Below are 26,886 nucleotides of genomic sequence, written 5' to 3' on the forward strand. Positions count from 1 at the left end.
CCAGTTCCTACGCGGGCGTTTCTTTCCCGGGGAGCGCCGCCACCGCTTGGCCGGATCCCTCACCGCCATCTCGTTCGGGCGGACTCGAAGCCTCCCGCCGGGGGCTGGCCCGCAGCAGGGCCGCGCGCGACGTGGGCGGGAGGCCGCGGGCAGCTGCTGGGGAGGACCGGAGCCGGGTGCGGCGACGCTGGGAGGGCAGGAGAGGCGCGGGCCCAGGACGGCGGAGGCCAAACATGGCGGCCGGGCCGGCCGCAGAGCTTGAAGGGGAAACCGAGGACCGGCGGCTAACCCGGCACCACCGGGGCCCGCGTCAGCCATCTACTTCCGGGAGCTTAACCGGTGTCCGGAAGCCAGGACGGCGTCCCCATGACAACCGACGTTGGGTCTCGGAGGCGAGAGTGCTTGGGTGAGGTGACCAGAGTCGGCATTTTTGTTGTCACTGTTTTGGGTGTTTTGTTGGTTTGTTTGCCCAGGCAGCCGCGTTTTGAGGTGGCTTGGGAAGGATTGGGAGGAAACCTGCTCTGGGGACAAAGGGCGCGCGGCAGGGAGCGGCGGACCGACCGAAGACGGCTTCGTTACCTCGCGAATCCCTGCTGCCCTAAAGCGGAGGGGCGGGGCTTCCCTTCCGCGGGGTTGGCGGCGGCGGTTCCCTGTCACCGAACCTCGCGACAGCCCGCCGTGGGGGCCCGTGAAGTGGTTTAGAGCGCGGGCTTTGGTGTCCCCCCGCGCTGGGAAGCCTGGCTCTGCTCCCCCGCGACCTGGAGGCACTTGAACGCTGACCCTGTGCTCTTGCCTGTGAAACGGGGGCGGGGGGGGGGCTCATTCTTTCCCGCTTCGCGGAGCAGTGGCGAGGATTAAAGGCAATTGCCCAGGTCGCCGGGCGTGTCACGGTGCTGGTCGTAGATGATAGCTGTCAGTGTTGTTTACGAATGCGGAATCTCCGCCCAGAGGAAGTGCCATCCCGCGGCCACGGAGGTGGGACTTTCCACCAGGTGAGGGGGATGCGGTTCCTTAACCTCTCAGAGCCCCTGGGTATGCGGCCAATATATTCCTACTGATGGCTGCTTCTTAACACGGATGCAGGGTTAAGGAATCTGGTGAATATTAAAAAAAGAGTTTGTAAATTGTAGAACATTTTGCAGACGTTCATTTAATCTCCTCGTGTTGGGCTTCGGAGCATTTTGAAATTTGTTTATCAATTTGACCCAGCTGAAGGGGTCATGGGACACCTGCAGAGCAACTTCTGGGCCTTGGGATTTATGAAAGTAAAGGCCCAGCCCCCCTAACCTGGTGCCACTGTGTTGCCACCACCTTAAACATAGACTTTTGCAGGAGAGCACTATTTCCTCTGCACTGCCTGCACCGTTTCCCGTTCTGCGCCAGCATCTTTCCCGCCTAGTTACATGTCAGCCGGTCTGTTACAGGAGAGGCTGCTTTGGGCAGTGGTTAAAAGCACAGACTCTGGACCCAGGCTACCTGAATCCCAATGCCAGCTCTGCCACTGCTACTAGCAAGCAGTGTGACCCAGAGCAAATTATTTTACTTCTCTGGGCCTCCGTTGTCCTACCTGTGTAATGCATAGAGTAATAATTGTGTGTCTTCTACTTCATGGGGTTGTTGTGAGAGTTCAAGAATTTTAGTGTTTAGAATAGTCCCTGGCCAGGGTGCCTGGCTGGCTCAGTTGGTCGAGCATGTGACTTGATATCGGGGATCAGGGTCATGTGTTTGAGCCCCAGGTTGGTTGTAGAGATTACTCAATAAAAGGGGGGATACGAATAGGGTGGCTGGGTTATGGACATCGGGGAGGATATGTGCTATGGTGAATGCTATGAAATGTGTACAGACCTGTACCCCTGGGGCAAATAATACATTATATGTTAATAAAAATAACTTAAAAAGAAAGAATAGTTCCTGGCATATTGTGAGTGATATATAAAGGTTTGCTGCAATTAGTATTAGAATTAGTATTAATTGCACGACCAGACAGTCACTCTTTGTAGTGCTCCTAGATTCCTTTGAACTCAGAAGTGGTTAGAAAGAGCTGTGCGTTGGGGTACATGGCTGGCTCATTTGGGAGAAGCACGTGACTCTTGGCCTCAAGGTCATGAGTTTGAGCCCCACGCTGGGTGAGATTAGTTAAAATGAATAAATTAAAACTTAAAAAAGAAAGAGCTCTGCAGTTAGAAGTTTCCAGGCATGGAGAAAGTTTGAGGGTAAAGGCCCCTAGGAGTGACTAGTTGGGTTTTTTGGGAGGTGGTAGTGGTTTTGGTCATTGATGTTATCCCAAGCACCTGGAATGGCACCTGGCATGTAGTAGGTCCTCAGTAAATATTTACTGTATTAATGAATTTCTAACCACCTGTCTCTCCTCTTTTTTTTTTTTTTTTCTTTTTGCCTCAACAGGCCCTTGTCTTAGAGCAAGGAAAACAACTCCCATTTGAGGAACTAGTGCTTCTTCCTCAGTGCTGGGGAGAAAGCCTGGAGCTGTCTTCTGGGGAACTGTGGAATGTGCCCGTGGGGGCCCAGTAAAGCAGAAGGAAGATGCTGCAGACCAGTAACTATAGCCTGGTGCTCTCCCTGCAGTTCCTCCTGCTGTCCTATGACCTCTTTGTCAATTCCTTCTCGGAGCTGCTCCGGACGGCTCCCGTCATCCAGCTGGTGCTCTTCATGTGAGTTCATTGGGTGGGACCGGACAGCTGAGCCCTGAGCCGTTTGAAGGCCCTGACAATTGTGATTCCGTATTTTAAAAAGAAATCTCAGGGAAAATAAAATTTCGCATATCTTGGGTACTCCACAGACATGTCACACAGGTCCTGTATTTATATGCTTCTAACAAGGGTCTGGGATCCAGGGAGAGGTCAGAGGGTCATTTTCTCCATCTGTGAGTAGAAGTATTGTCTTACGGTACCATGAAAGAGGATTATAGAACAGCAGGCTAAAAGGGCAGTCATATCCTTTATATATATGGGATGGAAGCTGTTGGCATTTTTCTTCCACAATGATTCATAGACTCCATGAGGCAAGTTACCAACAGAAAACCAGTCTTCGACACTGTCTCCCTTCACTCAGCAAGTGTTCATTGGCCTGCCAGCCGGTGTTCTAGGTGCAGTAGTAAAGCTGACAATTTCTTGCTCTCAAAGAATTTCCACTCAAGTAGAAAGAGACAATGAATACATTTTTTAAAAAAGATTTTATTTATTTATTTGACAGACAGAGATCACAAGCAGGCAGAGAGAGCGGGGGAAGCAGGCTCCCTGCAAAGCAAAGAGCCCAATGCCAGGCTCCATCCCAGGACCCTAGGACTATGACCCGAGCCGAAGGCAGAGGCTTTAACCCACTGAGCCACCCAGGCGCCCCCCTGCCCTTTTAAAGATAATTTTGAATAGTAATGTCATACAGGGGGTAGAAAGCAGAGAGGGGAGGGCTCCTTGAGGCAGTGCGGTTATAGGAGGGTTTTGGAAGAGGAGACATTGGAACTGAGACTTGAATGCACTAAGACATCGGCTGTGCAGAGATCAAGGGAAAGGCGTTGCTGTCTCTCTAGATGGAAATGTCTGGTAGGCCCAGGTTATGTGACAGGCAGGGCTGGCTTTTTTTGGACACAGGGAAGAAAGCAGCTTCTCCCAAGTGTCTCCCAAGGTGGTCCAAGCTTCATGTCATTTGGGACCCAAGGTCCGTGCCACCTTGTGGGGCAGGGTGTGTGGTTTCGGAGGCCTAGAGCAGAGGGAAGGCCAGATTTCATGGTGTCCCTTAGGACTTAGGGCCAGCCCTTGGGTGACCGCACAGACCTCCTTTTGACTGTGTTGTGTTTGACGTCTGCAGCATCCAGGATATCGCAATCCTCTTCAACATCATCATCATTTTCCTCATGTTCTTCAACACCTTCGTCTTCCAGGCTGGCTTGGTCAACCTCCTGTTCCACAAGTTCAAAGGGACCATCATCCTCACAGCTGTTTACTTCGCCCTCAGCATCTCCCTTCATGTCTGGGTCATGGTAAGAGCGGAGCTCTGAGTTCCTGAATCCTTAAGGGGCTAGTAGTGTCTTTTCTCTAGGAATCCGGCATCATTTTTTTCATATCTCACAGAATCCTTGACAGGAAACATGTGTTTCTGATGAATGAATGTGGTCCTGCCTGGGCTTGGGCATCTGCAAGTTGCATGAGGCACTTCTGCCCAACCATTTGTGTTAAAGAGCTTCCTTATCCAGGAGTCAGGAGACACTTCTGGAATATTCTGTTCACCTTTCCCCCAAAGCAGTCCTGGTAACACAGGAAAGTGACTGTGTTTCATCAGTAGCTGTTGGGCAGGTGGGTGTTGGGACAAGGTATTCTTAGGTATCGGTGTTCCGTGGGAAATGGCCAGGCCAAGAGTGCCTCTTCCCTCTAGTGCTTCATGCCCTCTGCTCTGTCCCTATCACACGAGGACTCATCTCCAAGGTGCCAACACGTCTTCACAGCAGATCTCAGTTTTTGTGGTTCCAGATTTCTCCTGCTTCGAGAATCATTCCATCTCTTTGTGTATCACCTGTTTCTCAAGTACTCACCTTGATGGGACACATTAAAACCTCAGGGTTCTCTCTAGTCACTTCTCTACTAACGCCGTCTTCTAAGACTGAACCTTCTATTAAGTTGTCCTTGTTATTCTACAGAGAGAAGTAGAGCTCACAGGAAAGAAATAACAGTGCCAGAGTCTCTCGGTGCTTCCTGAAGAGGATTGTCTCTGCTCTGGTTCTTGGGGCCAAAATAGGTCCTGGCTTTGTACTTTGTACTCTAAAGCTGTTAATCTGATTAAACCCTGAGTGCAGTAAGCCTTTATCTGACAGGAACTGAGCCTGAGATCTTCAAAGGAAGACAGTGACCGCACTGAACTCCTGAGATAATGTGTATCACTTCACTTTGGAAAAGGCTATCCTTCAGGATTAAAAGGATATTTTCTTTGTGCTGGAAAAGGGAATTTGAAGCTTCTTTGAGAAACACTCCTTGCGGTTGTGGGAAGAAAGAAGGAGGGGGATATTAGCCTGATTTAAAAACAGGCCGCATTTCTGCAGCTAACCCAAGTTGGAGGTGCTAGGGCCTCATCTGGTCACTAACGTTTCCTTGTCTACTCATGTCTCCTTCAGAACTTACGCTGGAAAAACTCCAACCGTTTTGTCTGGACAGACGGACTTCAAACGCTATTTGTATTCCAGAGACTAGGTAAGGACCAGAGCCACCGCAGGTCTCACTTCGGTCCCACCTATGGCTCAGGCAACTAAGGGCCGTGATCCTGGCTTTCCCAGTCCATCACTGCCCGCCTGGGATGAGGGGAACAGCCATGACAAGAACAGGAGAGATGATGGCCCGCTGCCCTTGCTGGGGGTCACGGGGACATCATGAGGCTGGGCCCCTCTGTCTTATTAGGTTGTGTTCTTAGCCTAAAAGGAATATTTGGGAGCATCCCTGAAGCTTCTTTCCTACTTATTGTCCACAGCGGCAGTGTTATACTGTTACTTCTACAAACGCACAGCTGTGAGACTGGGTGATCCTCGCTTCTACCAGGACTCTTTATGGCTGCGCAAGGAGTTCACGCAAGTCCAAAGGTGACCGCTGCTTGTCACACTGGTGGATGCCTTTCTCTCCTGACAGAGGCTACATTTGTGCCTCTGTGAGGTGGGGGTTGGCTCTGCACAGGAAGCACCTTGACTTTCCTACGACGGGCCATTTAACGTTCAACAGTCAAGAAGGAAGATCTTCCCTCTTGCAAATTAAAGTGTTTCCCAATACAGGCTTCAGTACAAAACCCTCCCTGGCCTTCTACCTCGGTTCTGCCCCTTTTCCTTTCCTACGCTCTACCCCTCTTCTCATAAGGCTGTGAGGCTTGATCCTTGGGAAGCTGTCACTTAGCCTAGTACAGGAGGGGCTCCTGGCACCTGTTTCTTTGCACCAAATGTAATTAATGGATGCAAAGAGTGACATTTCTGAACTCCTGACTGATCACACTGTAGACATTTAAATTTTATAACCAAGGCATTTTTTTTTACATTTTATAAATAGGAAATAAATTGAATTCTTTTTCCATAAATGGTGGAGTCTGTTTGTGTAGCTAGATCTCTTTGCAGATAAGAGGCATGTCAGGTCCTGGCCTTAGCATTTACTTGACCCAGTGGGCAGCTTGAGCCACAGAACAAATAAAGATATTTATTGAATACCATTATGAGTACAAGCTATTTTTATAGAAATTCAAGATGCAGTCTGATGCCCCACCCCAACCCTTGGAGTTCTAGGCTTCTTTTGTTTGTTTGTTTGTTTGTTTTAAAGATTTAATTAATTAATTAATTTAGCAAGAGAGAGAACGTGTGTGCACCTGTGCACAGGTGCCTGGGTGTGGGGGGAGAGGAGTGGAGGGAGGACAAACTGTGCTGAGCAGAGAGCCCAAGGTGGGGCTCGGTCTCCTGACCCTGAGTTCATAACCTGAGCCAAAACCAAGAGTCTGATGCTTAACCAGTTGAAGCACCCAGACACCCTGGACTTCTATGCTTTTTTCAGGTTCTCCCCATCTTCAGAGTCCTAAACTGCCCTCAGACGAATAAAAATGTTCCTTGGCCTGTTTTGGCACAATAGGTTTTTTTTTTTAAGATTTTATTTATTTATTTGACAGAGAGCAAGAGAAGGAACACAGCAGGGGGAGCGGGAGAGGGACAAGCAGGCCTCCCGCCAAGTAGAGAGCCTGAAGCAGAGCTTGATCCCAGGACCCTGGGACCACGACCAGAGCTAAAGGCAGACACTTAACAACTGAGCCACTCAGGCACCCCAGCAAAATAAATTTTTAAAAATTAATGTGGTGGGGCGCCTAGGTGGCTCATTCAGCCTTTGGCTCAGGTCATGATCCCAGAGTTCCAGGAGTGAGCCCTGCATTAGGCTCCCTGCTCAGTGGGGAGCCTGCTTCTCCCTCTCCCTCTGCAGATCCCCCATTCTCTCTCTATTCTCGCTGTCTCTCAAATCAATAAATAAAATCTTTCTTTTTAATCTTTTTTTTTTTAAGATTTTATTTATATATTTGACAGACAGAGATCACAAGTAGGCAGAGAGGGAGGAGGAGGAAGCAGGCTCCCCGATGAGCAGAGAGCCCAATATGGGGCTCGATCCCAGGACCCTGGGATCACGACCCAAGCCGAAACTAGAGGCTTTAACCCACTGAGCCACCCAGGCGCCCCAATAAGATCTTTTAAAAGTGTCACATGCCCGTGGTATCAGCTTTCTTTTGCCAGAATCACATGAAAGAGACCATCCCCAGACTTCAGTGGCAGGTACCAATGAATAGTTAGTTACATGGCTTTTGAGCCTTGGGATTCAGCTGATTGGGCCGGTTCAGGTGATTTCTGCTGGGCTTGCTCACGTGTCTATAGTCATCTGTGGGTCAGCCAGGTCAGCTGTGATGATCTTGGGATTTGGGGCTTTTGGCTAACCTAGGCTGGTCTCAGCTAGAATGACTGGGCTGCTCTGGTTCTCGTGAGTCATCCTTGGAGGACTAGCCTGGGTATATTCACATGACAGTGGCAGAAGAACAAAAAAATGAGCCCCATTGTGCAATCTCACTTCCATCCCCCAGCTTGTGTTGTATCTCTTGGACTCCCACTGGCCAAAGGGAGTCATGTGACCAAGCCCAGAGCCGGGCTGGGAGCGCACTACAAAGTGTCCTGGTAAAAGGCACAGAGACAGGGAGGGCCATTCATTCCATTCAGTCTAAACTCATCAGAAGGTTGCTGTGAAACTCTTCATTCAGAAGCATCGTAGCACAGGGGTTGACAAACTTCTGTGAAGTTTCAGATATTAAGTATTTTAGATTTTGAGGGCCATATGGTCTTTGTTGCACACCTTGCTTTGCACTTCACAGAAACTGTGTTTCTTAGAAATAAGTTTGTGGCACCCTCCTGTTAAGTGAATCTGTCAGTGCCATTCTTTTTCAACAGCATTTGCCCATTTCATGTCTCTGTCACGTTTGGGTAATTTTTGCACCATTTCAAACTTTTCACTGTGATTATAGTTGTTAAAATGGTGCTCCGTGATCAGTGTTCTTTGATGTTACTGTTATAACTGTGGGGGACACAATGAACACGCCCATATTATAGAGCAGATTTAGGCCATAGATGTTCAGCATCTGACTGCTCCACCGACTGGCTGTCCCCTGTCTCTCCCCCCTCCTCCGGCTTCCCTTTTCCCTGCGATACAACAGTATTGAACTTAGGCCAGTGAATAACCCTACAATGGTCTCTGAATGTTCAAGTGAAAGAAAGAGTTGTGTGTCTCTCACTTAAAATCAAAAGCTAGCTAAATAAAATCTTTAAAAAAAAAAAAAAATGGGGCGCCTGGGTGGCTCAGCGGGTTAAGCCACTGCCTTCGGCTCAGGTCATGATCTCAGGGTCCTGGGATCGAGCCCCGCGTCGGGCTCTCTGCTCAGCAGGGAGCCTGCTTCCTCCTCTCTCTCTCTCTGCCTGCCTCTCTGCCTACTTGTGATCTCTCTCTGTCAAATAAATAAATAAAATCTTTTAAAAAAAAAATTTAAAAAAAAAAAAAAAAAAAAAGCTAGAATGACCGCCTACTGAGGAAGACAAGTCAAAAGCCAAGATGGGCCGAAAGGTAGACCTCCTGGGCCAAACAGCCAAGCTGTGAATGCAAAGGAAATTTCTCGAAGGAAATTAGAAGCGCTGCTCTAGCGTTCACACAAAGCAAAGCAGCCTTGTTGCTAATACGGAGAAAGTTTGAGTGGTTTGGGTAGAAGTTCAAACCAGCATCACCATTCCTAGCAACCCACAGCCAGGCCCAAACTCCAGTTTTATGAAGGCTGGGAGGGGTGGGCAGGTGCCCAAGAAAAGTGCAAAACTAGTGGAGGCTGGGTCATGAGGTTCAAGGAAAGCAGCAGTTGCCGTAACATACAAGTTCACGGGAAGCAGCTGCAGCGACACTGAGGCAGGACCCTCGCCAGCAAAAAGTTTACAACTCAGGACTCCTGGGGGGGCTCAGTTAAGCGTCTGCATTTGGCTCAGGTCATGATCCCAGAGTCCTGGAATCAAATCCTGAATCAGGCTACCTGCTCAGCGGGGAGTCGGCTTCTCCCTCTCCCGACTTCTCCCTCTGCCGACTGCCCCCCCCACTAGTGCTTGCTCACTCTCTCTGTCAAATAAATAAATATCTTTAAAAAATGATTACAGCTCACTGAAAGCTCAGATATGGTTAGCATTTTTTAGCAGTTTTTTTTTTTAAAGACTTTATTTATTTGACAGAGAAAGAGACAGCAAGAGAGGGAACACAAGCAGGGGGAGTAGGAGAGGGTAAGGCAGATTTCCCGCTGAGCAGAAAGCCCAATGCGGGGTTCGATCCTAAGACCCCAAGAGTCAGAGGCAGACGCTTAACAACTGAGCTACCAAGGCTGCCCTAGCAATTATTTTTTATTGTTTTTTAAAAATTAACGTATAATGTATTATTTGCTTCAGGGGTACAGGTCTGTGAATCATCAGTTTTACGTAATTCACAGCACTCACCATAGCATATACCCTCCCCTACCCTCCCCCAATGTCCATTATTTTTTATTATTTTTAATTTAGTTTAATTTTTTTTTTAAAGATTTTGTTTATTTATTTGACAGAGATCACAAGGAGGCAGAGAGGCGGGCAGAGAGAAGAGAGAGAGAGAGAGGAAGCAGGCTCTCCGCTGCACAGAGAGCCCGATGTGGGGCTCGATCCCAAGACCCTGGGATCATGACCCGAGCCAAAGGCAGAGGATTTAACCCACTGAGCCACACAGGCGCCCCAATTCAGTTTAATTTTTTTAAGGATTTATTTTTTTTAGCGAGAGAGCGGTGGGGAGGGGCAGACGGAGAGAGAGAATCTCAGGCTGACTCCCCGTGGAGTGTATGGAGCCTGATGCAGCGCAGGACTGGATCCCACCACCCTGAGATCAGGACCTGAGCCAAAACCAGGAGTCAGATGCTCAACTAACCGAGCCACCCAGGTGCCCCAGCAATAATTTTTAATGAGGTATATATGTAGAGTTTTTTTAGAACCTAAAGCTAGTGAACCTTTAGTGGACTATAGGATGGTGTAAACACAACTTTTATATACACTAGGAAATGAAAAAATTGATTTGACTCTCTTTATTGCGTTATTTCTTTGCTGTGGTGGTTTGGAACCAGAACTTGCCCGCCTGGGTCCTGCCTGTGCTCCGCTTCTGCGCCAGAATGTGAAAGCAGCTGGAATGACACATCAGTGAATGAATGTAGCTGTGTTCTAATGAAACTATTTAAGGACACGAATTTGAATTTCATATCCTATTCATGTGTCACACAACATTTTTCTTTAAACTCTTTTTAGCCATGTAAAAATGTAAAGCCATTCTTAGCTCAAGGGCTGTGTGAAAATAGGCTAGATTTGCCCCATACAGGCCACAGTATACTGAGTCCTGGTTTAAAGGACTGGAATAAAGTTCTGGGGAAAGAGAGACTGTATAGGTAATCAGCTGTGCTTTCAAGATTTTAACAGTTACTTAAGAAGAAAAGGTACAGGGTTAAATAAACCATGTAAGGCCCCATATCCTATAATTGGAACAAGTGATCTAAAAAAACCTAACAAAGCAACCATCATCTATGCTTACTACACCCACATCCATGAAAAAATAGCCCAACTTTGAACTTTTCACAAAAGCTTGCTCACAACAGTTTCAGGAAGATGAAATTTTCTGTGCCCCAGAATGAATCTGGCCTAGATTGTTCTTTGTAGTCTTTGCAGCTAGTGAGAACAACCAAATGCCTGTTTCTTCAAAATATTTGTGGCACTTTGGGGCCCTGTGAATTCTGGGGTGTGTGTGTGTGTGTGTATTTCCTTAATAGTTAATATATTCATGTGATACAAAATATAAGCTTTAAAAAGGTTTATGCAATTAATCTTCCCACTGTTGTATCTCAGCCACTGAGTTCCCCCTCCACCCCCCCCCGACAATCTACATTTACCTGTATACTTCTTACAGATAATATAACATTTCAGAAATATTTTTACCAAAAACAGACAAACGCAGTTTGCCACAGTCCTGTCCCAGTCATTTATTTCACTTATTTCAAATCTTTTTTTTTTTTTAAGATTTTATTTATGTATTTGACAGACAGAGATCACAAGCAGGCAGAGAGAGGAGGAAGCAGGCTCCCTGCTGAGCAGAGAGCCGGATGCGGGGCTCGATCCCAGGATCCTGGGATCATGACCTGAGCTGAAGGCAGAGGCTTTTACCCACTGAGCCACCCAGGCGCCCCTTATTTCAAATCTTTGACGATATGTGTGTATATTTTATATGCAGCTATGATTATGGGGGAAAATGCCATAAAACCGTTTGCCTCCCCTCCCCCCACTTAGCTGTAGGAATGTGTATTTAGATGGAATGTTAAATTAACTCCCTGGGGACAGTCAGCCATCAGAGGAAAGAAAAGCATTTTACAAATGCTTAGAGACTTAGTAGGACAGAGTTGCTTCTGGCTGACCAGTGCTCCAGTTAGTAACTAGAAAAAACAGATAAAATATAAAAATCAACTTTTTAAAGGGCCTCAGAGGATTACCGAAGGAAGGAGGGTTGAGGGACCTAAAATTCTAAAGTAGAGAGATTCATACTAAATTCTAAAGTAGGGAGCTGACAGTTTGCAGCAGATTTTTCCCTGGGGCATTTGCTGATTTTGGGTTTGAGCAAGAAGCCAAGAATCCAGGCTTCGCTCAGATGGAGGGTTACAGCCAGGAAACAGAAGCCTGCTGAGCCAGGTTGTCTTACAACATTGGAGAAACAGAACTGAGGACCCAAGGAGGCTTACACAGAGAACAATTACCTCCTCCAGATATTTACCAAATCTTAGGGCCAGAGGTTATCAAAAGCTAAGCTGCAAAGCTCCGAAGAGCAGAGCAGAATTTTTGGCAGATTTACAGTGCTGATAATTAGAATTCAGAACCTGCCGGCGGGAGGGAACTGCTGAACAGATAAAAAGCTCAGGGCTCCTCACTAGGAACAAGATGAAACAGGTAGACTGACGCTTATCAAAGTGGCGGTGCTGCTTCCACCGGCTATAGAGTTCATGAGTAAGTTAAGGTAATCAGTCCCCTTCTATCTCCCTTTCAGAGAAAAGAGTGGGGAAAATAATCTAGAAACGCTATGTTTTTTATACACAATCTCTGGATCTAGTAGTAAGTACTGGCAAGTCAAGAGATAGGTCCTATTATTTAAAACCAGAGTAAAAGTAAAAAAATAGAAACAAAGGATCCAGATATTGGAGAAAGTAAACAAGGGGTTTAAACTATGATACACTCATGAAATAGAGGAAAACATGGAGGAAATAGATAAAATACTTAAACTATACCTAGAAACATGGGAATGACGCCTCCACAGATAACTGTAAAGTCTGGACATGATGTGCAAAAACAGCTGCTTGAAGATAACAGAATGAAGGGAGAGTTTGGTGGGCAGTCCACATTCTCAAGAGGAGATTCACGCAGAGAAACTTCCCTATTTCTGCCACTCGTAACTTGGCAGTAGGCAAAGTGGCATGTACAGGATGCTGGTAAAAAGAATCCCAGGACCAGAGCACCGAGCCAGGGCAACTGAAGGCATGGGAGAGAAAGATGAGAATCTCAGAAGGGAAGTAGCCGGAGAGGTGGGAATCCCCGGATTTTGTCTGCCCACGTCTCTGCCCAAGCCCTGCACCACGCATGTGCGATGCAGACTCACCGCAACTCAGCTAAAGTCAGAAGATCTAGGCTGAGATTGGAGCCACCATCCAGTAAGCGTGGCCTCCCGTGTGTATCCGGCCAGGCCAATCACTAGAGGCAACCAAAGGAACATTAGTCTTTGCAGACAAGGAACAGAAACCAGAGTCTCCACACTTTAACATTCAAAACTGACATGGAAAGCGCCTGGGTAGCCCAGTCGGTTGAGTGTCTGGTCTGCCTGGGACTCAGGTCATGATCGCAGGGTCCACGAATCGGGCCTCCCCACCTCCTGGTCAGGCTCCCTGCTCAACAGGGAGATTGCTTCTCCCTTTCCCTCTGCCTGCCCCTTCTCCTGCTGTGCTCTCTCTTTCTCAAATAAAATCTTAAAAACTGACATGGACATCGAGATGAGCCGGATATTGGAATTAACAGACAAGGATATTAAGGCAGCAATGAAAATACATTCCCAGCAAAATGATAGGTGACCTCAGCACAGAAACAAATACTTTTTGAAAAATAGAAATTCTGGAAATAAAAATGACAGTAGGGACGCCTGGGTGGCTCAGTTGGTTAAGCAGCTGCCTTCGGCTCAGGTCATGATCCCAGCGTCCTGAGATCGAGTCCCGCATCGGGCTCCTTGCTCGGCAGGGAGCCTGCTTCTCCCTCTGCCTCTGCCTGCCATTCTGTTTGCCTGTGCTTGCTCTCTCGCCCTCTCTCTCTGATAAATAAATAAAATCTTAAAAAAAAAAAATGACAGTAACGGGGAAGTTTTAAATTAAATGAATGGATTTAACACCAAAAGCTGAGATAACAATGAACTTAAGTGAACTAGAAGATAGACTAGCAGAAATCACCCAAGCTGAAAAACAGAAGGGAAAAGATTTTTTAAAAATTCCACAGGCTAGTTATATCACATCAGACAGTCTGATATATCTGTAATTGGAGTTCCAGAAGGCAAAGAGAAGAAACAGGGCAGAAAAAATATTTAAGGAAGCAATGACCAAAAATTACCCTAATTTGATGAAAGATTTATAGATTTAAGATACTGCACGAACCCACCTTGAGAAACACAGAAAGGCTACCTCTAGGGCATCCTAGTCAAATCATTAAAATCTAAAGGTGAAAGGAAATCTTGAAAACATCAAGAGAAGACACACCACGCAGAAATGAATAACAATTGACGGCTGGCTTCTTACTAAAAAATTGGAAGTCAGGAGAGAATAGGGCATCTCTAAGATGTTTAAAAAAAAAAATCATCAGAATTCAGCATTCACCAAAAATATACTTCTAAGAATGAAGATGAAATAAAGACATTTTCAGATAAAAGAAAACTCAAGGAATGAGCCGCCAGCAATTCTGCACAACAATAAATGCTTCAGGAATTCTTTGGCCTGAAGGAAACGGGAATGGACAGATGGTGACTCAGATTCTCAGAAAGGAATGGAGCACATCAGAAATAGTGCCCAGTTAAAAGGAAAGTCTTTTTGTCTTTTTTCCTATTAATTTCTTTATAACATATAGGAGTGGAGAATGCAATTTTTTTCCCCAAGTACACAGAATATTGGCCAGTAGGTACCATAAAACAATTCTCAGTAAATTTAAAAGCACAAATAGTACATTCTTTGACAATAATGGGATCGAGCTAGAAATCAGTAACAAGGTAACAAGGTGGTTCAGTCTAGGTCCAATCAGGAGATAGAAATCATACAGTAGTTTAAATGTGGCACGTTTACTATAAATTAATAAATTAACTATAAAGTTATGACAAAAGAGTAACTATAAAGACGTCAAGAGAATTCTAAAAAAAGAGAAACCTAAAAAGGTGCCCGAGGGCTGAGGGAGAGTACCCAAGAAAGGACAAACTTGGCAGGGTCCCCCAACCCTGAGACTGGGGTTCAGACCTCACTGTAGCCCACTAGGTGGGAGACAGGTTCACGGGTTTGCTCAGACCAGAGCTGCTTCACGGCTGCCAGGCAAGACGCAGCCCTCCAGGACACAGGTGAGCCGAGGCCCGTGAGCAGGTGCACGGGCAGCGTAAGGACACCACCTGTAGGCCCCAGGCCCAGAGCCCACAGTGTCCACATTGGGAAGCTTCCAGGAAACAACCTTCTAGGCTACAGGGGAGCCAAGACTGTTGGTAAGGTGACCAAAGGAATTAAGCGTGTCCTGTGTGCCTGAGGCCTGGAATGCATGACCTCCACACAAGGCGTGGAGGGCCACGCGAATCAACCCTCCCAGGAGAAGGGCTGAGGTTGGTGAGCAGACGTGCAGAGGGAGTCGGCACTGCTGTGAGTACAGGGAGTCCATGCCTGGGGGGCTCTGGGACAATGGTCCGGGGCATAGGTGAAAAAGGCCCAGGGTGCATATGCAGAGAGTTAGGGAGTTGCCACAGGGACAAGGCCTGGAGCATGCAGCCTCCCTCCCAGGAGGGCCATCGCAAAGTAGTCGCTGGGGCTGGACCCAGCCTGCAAGGTTGCCGAGGGAGTGCCCACTGCTGGTGCTGAGCTGGCGCTGAGCCCCCCCCCCCCCCCCCCCCCCCGCCCACCATGGTCCCTGACGTCCGTGTGCTCAGGCAGGGCACCAGAGCAAGGAAGAGCAAACCAGAGCTCCCTGCAGCCAAGAAGACAAGTCCTTTCCTTCCTCGAGTGTCCCTCCAGTGCCCTCTACTGACAAAGCTAAAATCGGGCTCACTTCGAGGAACGAATGCTGAGTCCTGTCCATTATCAATAGGGTGAATCTGGAACTACGAGGCAAAAAATAGATACCAGAATTCATCTTCTTGGCTACTTAGGATCCATATGTGTCCTTCTAGACATATTTGAACTTCCCTATCAGTTATAGTCCTACCAATAAAATATGTCTATCCTTAAAAGTGATGTTCTCACCCCTCTCCCAATGAGAAGACACAATTCTTCTTCTTCTTCTTTTTTTTTTTTTATTATTTAAAGATTTTATTTATTTGACAGAGAGAGATCACAAGTAGGCAGAGAGGCAAGCAGAGAGAGAGGAAGGAGGAAGCAGGCTCCCTGCCGAGCAGAGGACTCGATCCCAGAACCCTGAGATCATGACCTGAGCCAAAGGCAGAGGCTCAACCCACTGAGCCACCCAGGTGCCCTGAGAAGACACAATTCTAACCGTCACTGTATCCAGAGCTGGCTATAGTAATTACTCCACAATTTTAGTCATGGTTCCACAAAATATTCTATTACCTAAAGATTAAATTATAAAGTTAACCTGCTGCAATTTGTACATAAAATAAAAAGGGAAGTAAAAAAGGAGAAAATGGTCAGTACATACAAAGATATATATAAGAATCAAAGAAACACATGCAAATTACTACAGTCCTCGTTTTTGTAACGGGTCACTTTTGTAACAGATCACAAGGTCACAGTTGATATCCATGGCTTCCTTCTTCAGCTACCCATTCCATATTTCCCTTGTCCTCAGCTGAGATTCTGATGCTTTGGGCTCTTTACCTGGTACAGTTACCCAAACCCTCATTTTAAAAGATCTTTGTCCTTAATTGCCCTGCTTTTGGGGAAGCATGGATGTACTGAGATGCCCCCAGAGAATCCTCTAGGTTCCAGAGACAGTCTTCTTTTTTTTTTTTTTAAAGATTTTATTTATTTTATTTGACAGACAGAGATCACAAGTAGGCAGAGAGGCAGGCAGAGAGAGAGAGAGAGAGGAGGAAGCAGGCTCCCCGCTAAGCAGAGAGCCCGATGCGGGACTCGATCCCAGGACCCTGAGATCATGACCTGAGCCGAAGGCAGCGGCTTAACCCACTGAGCCACCCAGGCACCCCAAGGTTCCAGAGACAGTCTTGCTCGCCTCCACTGTGTAGCAACAGTGGAATTTTCCCTTGAGAATCAGCATCAATTCAATTACTCGAGCCGGTAGCTTGGGCCCCCCTCCCTCTTTTTTTTTGCCCCATGGTTTAGTGGCATAGGGATCCCAAAATGGCCAGGTAGCAGTCCCTTCTTCCAATTCAATGGTACCATTTTTGTGTCCCTTTGTGGACCATTCCTCACTTGCGAACCAAGATCTCCAAGTCAGTAGGCTCCAATTTTTCAGGATAAGAGGCAAAAACTCTGAGTGGGTAAGGTCTAATGGGCCAAGTCATTCCTACTTCTACCCCCTTGGTTCCAGAACCCATAGATATTGGCCAGGGGGATGACAGCGCCATCTAATGGACTCTCATTCAAAGAAGTCCTTCATTCTGTATATCAAGCCTCTCATCCTTTCATGATGTTGTCTCCCACCCCGTGCTATAACCCAGTCTTCAGTAAGCTGTTCCACTTTTCAAGCAAGCCCCCTGGTTCCGGGTGACGAAGTATGTGTGGGAAGTCCTGTTAATTCTGTGGGCACGAGCCCATTGCCGCACTTCCTCTGTTGTGAAATGAGGGTCTTGATCAGAGGCGATGTTGTACGGAGTGCATGGTGTCCATGGCATCTCTGCTGGGAGGGCCCCGGGGTGTGGGTGTGGGTGAGCCAAGGCCGGCAGGAGGGGATGCAGAGGAGTCAGGGCGCTACTGTAGGGTGAGATCTGGAGCCTCTGGGGTCCATATCAGGAAAGCTCTGGGAAACACCCCTTGGGGTGCAGCAAGCTGGGGCCGGTGGGCAGGCTCCAGAGGGATCCAATGCGCTGCCCTGATGAGGCTGTGGCAAGGCAGTCACCAAACCTGGGCTGAAGTTAACAGATTGCTGCGGGTTCCTCCACTCTGGGCACACAGCTGGGACAGAGCACGCTGGATGTCCCCCACATGCACATCTCTGACAGCCTGCCTACTTGTGATCTCTCTCTCTCTGTCAAATAAATAAATAAAATCTTTAAAATAAAAAAAAAAGATTTATTTATTTATATGATAGAGATCACAAGCAGGCAGAGAGGCAGGCAGAGAGAGAGGGGGAAGTAGGCTCCCCTCTGAGCAGAGTGCCCGATGCGGGGCTCGATCCCAAGACCCTGAGATCATGACCTGAGCTGAAGGCAGAGGCTCAAACCACTGAGCCACCCAGGCACTCGGTGATTTCTTTTTTCTCACTGATTTTGATGTGCATTCCCATGATGATGAGTGATGTCGAGCACCTTTTCATGTGTCTGTTGGCCATCTGGATGTGTTCTTCAGAAAAATGTCTATTCGTGGCATCTGCCCATTTCTTAAGCCGACTGTTGTTTTGTTTTGTTATTGAGTGTATAAGTTCTCTATATTTTAGATATCAACCTGTTACTGTATATACGACTACACTGTAATTGCTCCCTCCCCCCAGGGGCCCTGGCTTTCTAGCTGCTTGTTTAAAAAGGTGCTGAGCCCTTACCCTGGGATCCTCGGATGGGGCTTTGTGCTTCATGTGCCCCACTATCTGGGCTCATTGTCACTCAAAGGACCTGGGTGCAGGGGACCCAGGCTGCCATGCTGCCATTCTTGCTGCCTGCTGTGCCAGGGGCAATTCCATCTTTTTTTTTTTTTTTTTAAAGATTTTATTTATTTATTTGACAGAGAGAAATCACAAGTAGTCGGAGAGGCAGGCAGAGAGAGAGAGAGGGAAGCAGGCTCCCTGCTGAGCAAAGAGCCCGATGCGGGACTTGATCCCAGCACCCTGAGATCATGACCTGAGCCAAAGGCAGTGGCTTAACCCACTGAGCCACCCTGGCGCCCCGGGGCAATTCTGTCTTACCATCTACTTTAACCCGTGGTACGTTTACTCCTTGCCATCCTTTATGACAGGGGTGAATAGGGCCAGGTGGTTAAGTTTTCAAGGCTGCAGGCCACATTGTTTCTGCTGGAGAGGACTCAGCTTACCACTGTCCCCTGAGAGAAGCAGTACACAATATGTAAATGGGTGGGTGCGGCTGTGTTCCGCCACCATCACACCCTGCCAACCTGCCAACTTTCAGTACAAGAGCGAGCAGCTGGTCCACCTTCCTTTTAGAGATGGGACACCTGAGACTCAAAGCCGGAACCTGCCTAATGCCTCGTATGGAGCAGGCAGTGGAGGTAAACACAGCCCTGTGCCACCAGATCGCTTTCCACCGTTCCCCACCTTCCTCTGTGCTTTGCTCACGGTTGCTAAAGAAAACCTTCAGCTTGCAGAAAGTTCTGCCAATGGGAGGCACAAGTAGAGATAGAAAGGCAGAGGAGAGGGGAGGGAAACAAGGTTGGTTATGTACCCACCAGGCTTCTCGGACTGTCAGGGCCTGGTGGGAGGGCTTCTTCATAGCCCTCTCCAGGTGCATGGAATCGCTTCTGCTCCTTCCCCTTTATGCCCAGAAGAAAAGAATTACCGCCCACCTCCATTCCCACTAGTGAGGAGTACACTGCCGTCCTTAAAGGTTAGTCACTCTATTCAAATTACCTGTTTCCTGCCCTGCCAGGACCGACTGCGGGTTAACGGGCATGTCAGCCTGGGTCCACTGAAAACCCTTTATCTTTCCACTCCTCTGCGGTAAGCGACACACTTTTATTACTCCAAATGGTATTCAGACTTCAGAACCCAGCTCACAGGCCATCCCTTGGCAACTTCTTTCAGTTCCCGCCGAGGAGTACTTTGGCCTCTCAACGCCCCTCCTGTTCTGGGTCACGTGGTGATCACGTTTCATCTTTGTGTCTTCTCTGTGCTTCTTGGAGGGGGGCTCTGTTTCTGACCCGTTGTGGGGTCCGCTAACTACCTGACACCTAAGTCGGCCACACTACAGGCCGATGCTAACCCCCACGCGGCGTTCGCAGAGCACGGTCGCGCAAGCGGCTTCTCATCGGAAGTCCCTTGTTAGAAAAGAGAATCGTCGGGCTAGGGCCCATTTACTAATCCTGTGGTCACGGTGCCACACAGCTGACCTTTTAGACCAACGCATGGCCACCTGGGGTCGGGGGAGTCTGAGAACTGCCACTGCCCCGGGGCCCCTCGGGCGACAGCTTTGCCCCCGTCACTGTTCCTCCACGCTCAGCGAGCCGAAATCCCACCAAAGGCTGGCAGCCCGCGCTCCTCCCCGCGCACGCGTGGCCGGGCCCTGGAAACCATAGAGTGCCGCGGGCGGACAGAGGGGCCAGAAGCCGGGGTCGCTCCATCCCCCGCTTCCGGCCGCGCCTCGCTGCTCTGGGAGGGGCTGTAGCGGCGTGCGCAGTTTCCATGGGGACTGAAGATGGCGCCGCGAGGTGAGATTTCGGAGGTGTGTGAGTCTCTGGTCCTGATGCCTTCAGTGTCCCTCTCGCCCCCGTTAGAGCTCGACCTAAACTCATCATTCTCGGGGCTAGGGACATCGCTCCCCGCTCGCTAGAGTGGGGTTCCGCAGCCCCACCCTCCCGGAATGCCTGAAGGTCTCCAGGTGCAGGTCTAGAAGCCCCCGGATCCTGGGCTGGGCCTCTTCTAGGCCGGCTCAGTTACGAATTTGCCGTGTGGCCTCAAACAGGCCAGTGCTGGCCTTTGCGCCCCAATGGCCCGAATAGTGACCGGGTTAGATCTTAGAGAGGCCTTGACTTTCACCCAGAAGACAAGAGTCGGGTTTGACTGTAATTCCGGGGAATGAGGGGGTTAAGGGAAGCCCCCTACACACACGCACGGACGCGCGCACACGCCCTCTCATTATCCGCAGTCAGAGGTACCCCAGGTGGCCTTTTCCACTAGCTGCGACCTCGTGTTTTCTTCCAAGTTAGGCACAGAACCATTCAAAGAACGGAGATTGAGGTGCCGTCCGGCCCATCCCTCTAATTTGTGCTCGTTTCCAGGTAAACGGCTGTCCTCCACCCCCCTGGAAATCCTGTTCTTTCTGAACGGGTGGTATTATGCTACCTATTTTCTGCTGGAACTCTTCATATTTCTGTACAAAGGTAAGGCGTGGGGCTTGACTACCCTTGCCCCAACATCCCTTCCCCACGTCAGCCCAGAGCCAACTCCCATCAAGAGCCCGCGTTTCTGTAGCTCCTCCTCACTTCTTCATTCTATGGCTTCTTCGAGAATGATTCACTAGGAAGCCCCTCAGCAAGCATTTCCTCAGTTTGGGAAATGTGGACTTCTCTGTCCTTACTCCCTCGTCACCTCTCCGCTGAGCCCCACCAAGCTCATTGGTGACCCTCAGAAACTGTTCAGGGGCCAGTGTACCTATGTAGATCCAATCATTTTGGAGAGTGGAGGCCTCACAGACTCTTGGAGTTTGGGGTGAAATCCCCTAATAACGAGCTGGCCTCTAACAGACACGGTCACACTGCGAGTTAACGTATCCTGCAGCAGGTTAATAGATCCTGCCCACATCTTGCTAACTAGTTCATGGAAAGCTGATAAGATGCATGCCCTCTTTATCCCCAGGTGTGGGGGAGCTCTCGTGGGTGCTGTTATAGGCTTGCAAACCCTGGCTTTTCTGTTGGCAGCCCTCCTGCTACCATATCCAACAGCCAACCTAGTACTCGATGTGGTGATGCTTCTCCTTTACCTTGGAATTGAAGTAATTCGACTGTTTTTTGGTGAGTTTTGTCCAGAGAATATTTCCATTCTTCTCAGACAGACTGCTCTCTGTAACTTGATTAACAAGAACAAGTACATGACCTGGTCTCACAATAAGAGATTGGATCTGGTGGAAAGTCCCATTACTCCTTCTCGGAAGTTTCAAGCTGCTTCATATTTTGGGTCAAGCTTTACTTGTTTGTTGCTCTGTAGGGCCAGAGGTGGGCAGTAGCATTTTAGATAGTTCCTTCCTAATTTCCTAAGTGCTAGGAGAGCCTGGTTCCTCCCCCTGGCTTGCTTGGGAGAATAGATTTGACTGTAAGTCCATGTTCAAGGTCATATATGTCACATTAGTATTAAGGTCCCCTCTTCTCTCTGAACACGGATTTCTTAGGACATTTTTAAAAAAGATTTTATTTATTTATTTGACAGAGCAAAAGAGGGAGACAGAGCAGAAGTCGAGAGAGCAGCAGAGGGAGAGGGAGAAACAGGCTCTCCACTGAGCAGGGAACCTGACACAGGGCTCAATCCCAGGACCCTGAGATCATGACCTGAGCCAAAGGCTGATGCTTAACCAACTGAGCCACCCAGGTGCCCTTAGGACAAGTTTTTTATCCTCACAGATCGAGAGCAAATTCCTTACTAGTTAGATTATCTTATCCCAGAAAACAGTGTTAAAACAGAAGCTGAGAAGAAACAGTATTTGCAGCACATGTAACAAAGGATAAAGAAGGCTCACGTAAATCACTAAAGAAAAGATGACCTAATTTTAAAAATTGGTAAGGGACACTAATAGGCAGTTCATACAAGAATAATTACAGAGGATCAGTAACCATGATAAAATGCCCAAACTCATTAGTAAAAAGCAAACTGAACAAACAAAGTAACAATTTCATCCATCATATTTAAAAGATTTCCAAATACTCAGTATTGGATTGGATATGAAGACCAGGCCTCTCTATTCCCACACTCTTTGGGAATATAAATTAGAACAGCTGTTTTGCTAATAGTTTTGCCATGTAAAATATGTATTTTTTTCTTTAAGATTTTTATTTGTTTATTGGACAGAGATAGAGATCACAAGTAGGCAGAGAGGCAGGCAGAGTTTGGGGGAAGCAGGCTCCCCACTGAGCAGAGAGCCCAACACGGGACTCGATCCAAGGACCCCAAGATCACAACCCGAGCCAAAGGCAGAGGCTCAACCCACTGAGCCACCCAGGCACCCTGTATTTTTTTTTTTTTTTAATGATTTTATTTATTTGAGAGAGAAAATGCACATGAGTGGGGCTGAGGGGCAGAGGGAATCTCAAGCGGACTCCCCACTGAGCACAGAGCCTGATGCAGGGCTTGATCTCACAACTCTGAGCTCTTGACCTGAGCTGAAATCAAGAGTCATAAGCTCAAAGGACCGAGTCACCCTGGTGCCCCTAAAATTTGTATTCTTCATCCTGACAATTACACATCTAAAACTGGTTGAAAAAAACCAAGTAATTCCACAGATATGTAAAGGTACCTATTGGAGAAAGCTTATGGCCACATATTTTGTAACATCAAAACATTAGAGGGGCCCCTGGCCGGCTCCGTCGTCAAGCGTGCCACTCTTGATCTCTGGGTTGTAAGCCCCATGCTGGGTAGAGATTACTTAAAAAATAAAACGAATTAAAACAAAATTAGAAGGGCGCCTGGGTGGCTGAGTTGGTTAAGTATCTGACTTCAGGTCAAGTCATGATGACCTGAAGCCCCACATTGGTCTCCCTGCTCAATGAGAGTCTGCTTCTCCCTCTCCCTGTTCCCCTCCCCCGATAGTACTCTCTCTCTAATAAACAAAATCTTAAAAAAAATTGGAAGCAACCTAAACATCTGCCAATACAGGATTAGTTAAATGAATTATAGAATTGCCTCAATGAAATCGCTCATAGCCATTAAAAAAAAAGAATTAGGTAGTTATATGTGGAAAGGTGTCTAACTTACATTAAATGGGAAAAAATAAATGGAAAACAGTATGTAGAGTATGATCCTATTTTTATAGGGCCTTTCACTTTCCATATTTTCTAAAATTATTTTCTGTATTTATATTAGTTGAAAAATTTTCAGTGATTATATATTATAGTTAAAAAAACATTCCCCCCAAGCAAAGAAGTCGCTGTCCCTTGAGTGGGAGGCAGACTTGAAGCAGGACCTTTGGAGTGAACGACTCCATCCTGTGGCACCTCCGGAGCCTCGCATTTTGAGCGCAGTGGGACCCCATTTATAAATCTGCCCATCCCCATTTGGGATCATTTTTCTCTGCCTTGCCAGGCTCTCCTTCCCATCCCCCCAACCTTTCCTCTGAGCCCAGGGAAAGCAGGTCACTTGGAGGTGATTCCATGGGCTGTGTCTGACAGGTACAAAGGGAAACCTCTGCCAGCGAAAGATGCCACTTGGTATTAGTGTGGCCTTGACCTTCCCATCTGCCATGATGGCCTCCTATTACCTGCTGCTGCAGACCTACGTGCTCCGCCTGGAAGCCATCATGAACAGCATCTTGCTCTTCTTCTGTGGTTCAGAGCTGCTGCTTGAGGTGCTCACCCTGACGGCTTTCTCCAGGTACCGCTGCTGAGGGACCATTTCCTGTCACCTGAGGGTTGGGTTCCCATCTCCTCCTAGGGAGGGACTCATTGTTCTTCTGAAGCCCGAGGGGTCTGAAGCACTTTCAGGGGGAAAAAGGGTGCCTAGGGGATTGCTTTTCCTATTTAGGGTAGACAGTTACTCAGGGAAGAGATTCTCCTTGTTCTCTGGGTCCAAGAGGCTTGGAAGATAGAACAGTTCAGGCCAGCTGCTCTTGTTCACTGGTCTTTTAACCTTTTTTCTTTCTTTCTGCCATCAGTATGGACAGGATTTGAAGTACAGACATTTCAGCCAGCAGCCCTCATGGGCTGAGACCACAGGTTCTTCTGGTCTTTAGCCACACCAGTGAGAACTGGGTCAAGTTGTACTGGGAAGGGTTGCAGCTCTTCCTCAGTACAGACATTCGAGCATGAAGCCACTGGGCATCATCTTCTAAACAGGACCATCAGCCTAAGAGACTGTGCTACACTCCAGCATAGGGAGGGGCGAGGCTGTCCCATCCTGGCCTGGCTCAGAGCCGGCTCCCTGCTGAGCTCCAGTTCTCTTTGATCCTCATGGCAAGAGCATCTTGTGTGGCCCACGTGGGCTCCTTGGGCTTCCAGCGGGACCGGAGCCACATACTCCCCGTGAGCACAGAGAACCTTGGGACGGTCTGCTCCCAGGGTGACGCGCAAGCCTCTCACGTCCTTCCCCAGAGACTGAGCTCCGGAATTTTTTTAGTGGCTCATAGTGTTATTTTTCTACTCTCATCATGATACAAACATTATTTTGTAATAAACGTATATTTTCTGTCATGGGAGTTGCAGCCTTTTCCTTATGGCACCTGTCCCTAGAATTTCATCCGCCCCAAGGGAAGGTAGGCTTTGTCCCAGTGGTTTGTTCCCAGGCTGTGCTTACTGGTCCTGTGTGGACACGAAGGCAATGGTGATTTTCTTCCTCCAGCTCTAGCTTAAATTAACGCCTAAGGGCACCGTCAGCTTCCGTATCTTCCTCAGGCCTGTCGTCCTGTAACAGACTGCTTATACACTTCACCTCCGCCTGAAAGCCAGCATCTTTTCTCTCACTCCTCTTACAGGTCATGGTCAGCTTCTTACCAGAGTGAGGCAGGAATACTTGGAAGAAGCATAGTCAAAAGACAGCATTTTCCAGTGGTTTATTTTAAAATTTCAAATTAACATAAAAGGAAATACACTTTTTTTTTTAAACTGGAGAAATATTGCCTTACATGCGTATATCATTCCTTTTTCCAAGTCTTTAAAATTTTCTCATCTAACTCAGTAGTGGCGTTTTTTTTTTTTTCTCTTTTCCCCCAAGAAGCCACCAGGAGCCATGACAGAATCCACTTTAGGAAACCTCAAGCCATATGGCCCCTCTGCTGTCAGATGAATCCTAGAATATCTGCTCTTGCTCAAAGTCAAAGTTAATTGGTCTTTAAGCATTTCTATGCAGGCTTTTAATTCTGCTTATTTCCCATGATCGAGCTCCTTCTCATCCTGTGAAGGTCTCCACTGTCCAGAAGCACTGATGATTTATCTTGTTTCCTACCCCTTGTGTGTCCTTGCTTCCTGGCTGCTTTTGGAGTCTATCCAAAAACTGTAGTAAACAGGCCTAATCCACCATGAAACAGGAACAAAAAATCTTGGAACCTCCTTGATATTTCAGTCACAGACCCCCCCCAGCCCCCGGCCTGTTGCTTGCACTGCTGCTTTCTCTAGCTGTGCTTTGAAGAAGTTGTTGACATCAAGCTAGACAGGAACTGGTTCTCCAGGGCCTCCCCATTTCTTCTAAAGGTTCAGTGGTTAAGGTCGTTCTCCTGGCAACACAGATAAACGAATGAAAGGCTCATTTGGAAGTTTAGAGGTGGCTTATAATTAAAAGGAACCTTAGAAAGGAATCTAAACTCCCACTTTGGAGACTTAGAGATGAGAAGGGAACAGCCAAGCATCCCACAACCGGTTACTAGCAGTTGGATCTAGAAATCTTGTCTTAGCAGTCTGTCTAGATCAAGTAAATTCTCCTCCTCCACAGGTACCACTTGAGGAGGATGAGTAGTTGGAAGTGGGGATGGGATTAGAGCAGGAAGTCCTCACTCATCGGCTGGTTCTCTGCGAGCTTCTTGCACTGCTTCCTGGGGCGGGCTCCACGGAGCTTTATACTTCCTGCAGCTTGCTGGAACCACACGTGCAGGTGTAGTCACACAACAACAGAATGTCCTAACTGAAACTGAGGCAGCAGGGGGTGGGAATGCGCATAGCCAGTCTTTTGTATTTTGTATTTTGTATTTGAATGCCAAGGGGAAGTCACTGAGCCGCCCATCTAGACCTGAAGGATCAACATTCTGGAACAGTGGAGAGGACCTGAGTGAAGGAGTATGCCTTGGTCACAGGGGGCCTTGGTCACAGGGGCGGGGAGAGACCTGCTCAGATATTTATCACACGCGTGGCCAGGTCAGGTGACTGCAGTGGCCATCCCTAGAGGCTGAGGTCTGGCCCAGTTCAGGAAGCACTCGGCACACGCAGATTCGGGTTTGTGGCTCTATACCATGACAGCAATGTATAGGAGACTAATAACTCATCCACTGCCTGGCAGAGTAGATTTAATCCGTACCATGATCCTGTGAGGCAGAAGAAAATCAACTCAAATGTTAAGTCACCTCCTGAGGGCATTTAGCTTAAGTAAGAGTTGGGATTTGAAGCAACAGGAACCCCAAAGTCATTCCCTTTCTGTTCCACCGTGGTAGTGCTTTGATGAACGGGTGTACTTCTCTAACTTACTGGTCCTCATGCTTCAGTTTACACGAATGTCATCTGGGACATAAGAAGTAGATTTCTAGGGTGCCCGGGTGGCTCAGTGGTTAAGCCGCTGCCTTCGGCTCAGGTCATGATCTCAGGGTCCTGGGATCGAGTCCCGCATCAGGCTCTCTGCTCAGCAGGGAGCCTGCTTCCTCCTCTCTCTCTCTCTCTCTCTCTGCCTGCCTCTCTGCCTACTTGTGATCTCTCTCTGTCAAATAAATAAATAAAATCTTAAAAGAAAAAAAAAAAAGAAGTAGTAGATTTCTAGACTTCACATAGAAGTGGGGCTTGCTGGAATAGGCAGCACAGGACCACGGAACCTGCCTTGAGAGCACACTCCTATTT

At 47.9% G+C, this 26,886-nt stretch overlaps 2 protein-coding genes across 7 annotated transcripts; both read left to right on the forward strand.

The window, feature by feature from the left end:
• The first annotated feature begins 35 nt into the window (after positions 1–35).
• TMEM138 (transmembrane protein 138) lies at positions 36–6,060 on the forward strand. Of its 2 annotated transcripts, none has more exons than XM_059143896.1 (5): positions 36–992; positions 2,404–2,669; positions 3,823–3,994; positions 5,120–5,195; positions 5,470–6,060. In XM_059143896.1, the coding sequence occupies exons 2-5, from the start codon at positions 2,542–2,544 to the stop codon at positions 5,580–5,582; spliced, it is 489 nt and encodes a 162-aa protein (XP_058999879.1). In that variant the 5' UTR covers positions 36–992; positions 2,404–2,541; the 3' UTR covers positions 5,583–6,060. The 2 variants fall into 2 exon arrangements, with proteins under 2 accessions (XP_058999879.1, XP_058999871.1); XM_059143888.1 differs by having other exon boundaries at positions 36–406.
• Positions 6,061–18,595: 12,535 nt separating this feature from the next.
• On the forward strand, positions 18,596–26,133 carry TMEM216 (transmembrane protein 216). 5 transcript variants are annotated; one of them, XM_059143984.1, is made up of 5 exons: positions 18,596–18,705; positions 20,431–20,532; positions 21,070–21,162; positions 23,527–23,728; positions 24,825–26,133. In XM_059143984.1, exons 3-5 carry the CDS (start codon positions 21,117–21,119, stop codon positions 24,922–24,924), a joined length of 348 nt encoding a protein of 115 aa, XP_058999967.1. In that variant the 5' UTR covers positions 18,596–18,705; positions 20,431–20,532; positions 21,070–21,116; the 3' UTR covers positions 24,925–26,133. The 5 variants fall into 5 exon arrangements, with proteins under 5 accessions (XP_058999967.1, XP_058999959.1, XP_058999962.1 ...); XM_059143976.1 differs by lacking the exon at positions 18,596–18,705 and adding an exon at positions 18,895–19,040; XM_059143979.1 differs by lacking the exon at positions 18,596–18,705 and adding an exon at positions 19,732–19,860.
• Positions 26,134–26,886: the final 753 nt, after the last annotated feature.

This window comes from Mustela lutreola, chromosome 1 (genome assembly GCF_030435805.1).
Source record: "Mustela lutreola isolate mMusLut2 chromosome 1, mMusLut2.pri, whole genome shotgun sequence".
NCBI classification, from domain to species: Eukaryota; Metazoa; Chordata; class Mammalia; order Carnivora; family Mustelidae; genus Mustela; species Mustela lutreola.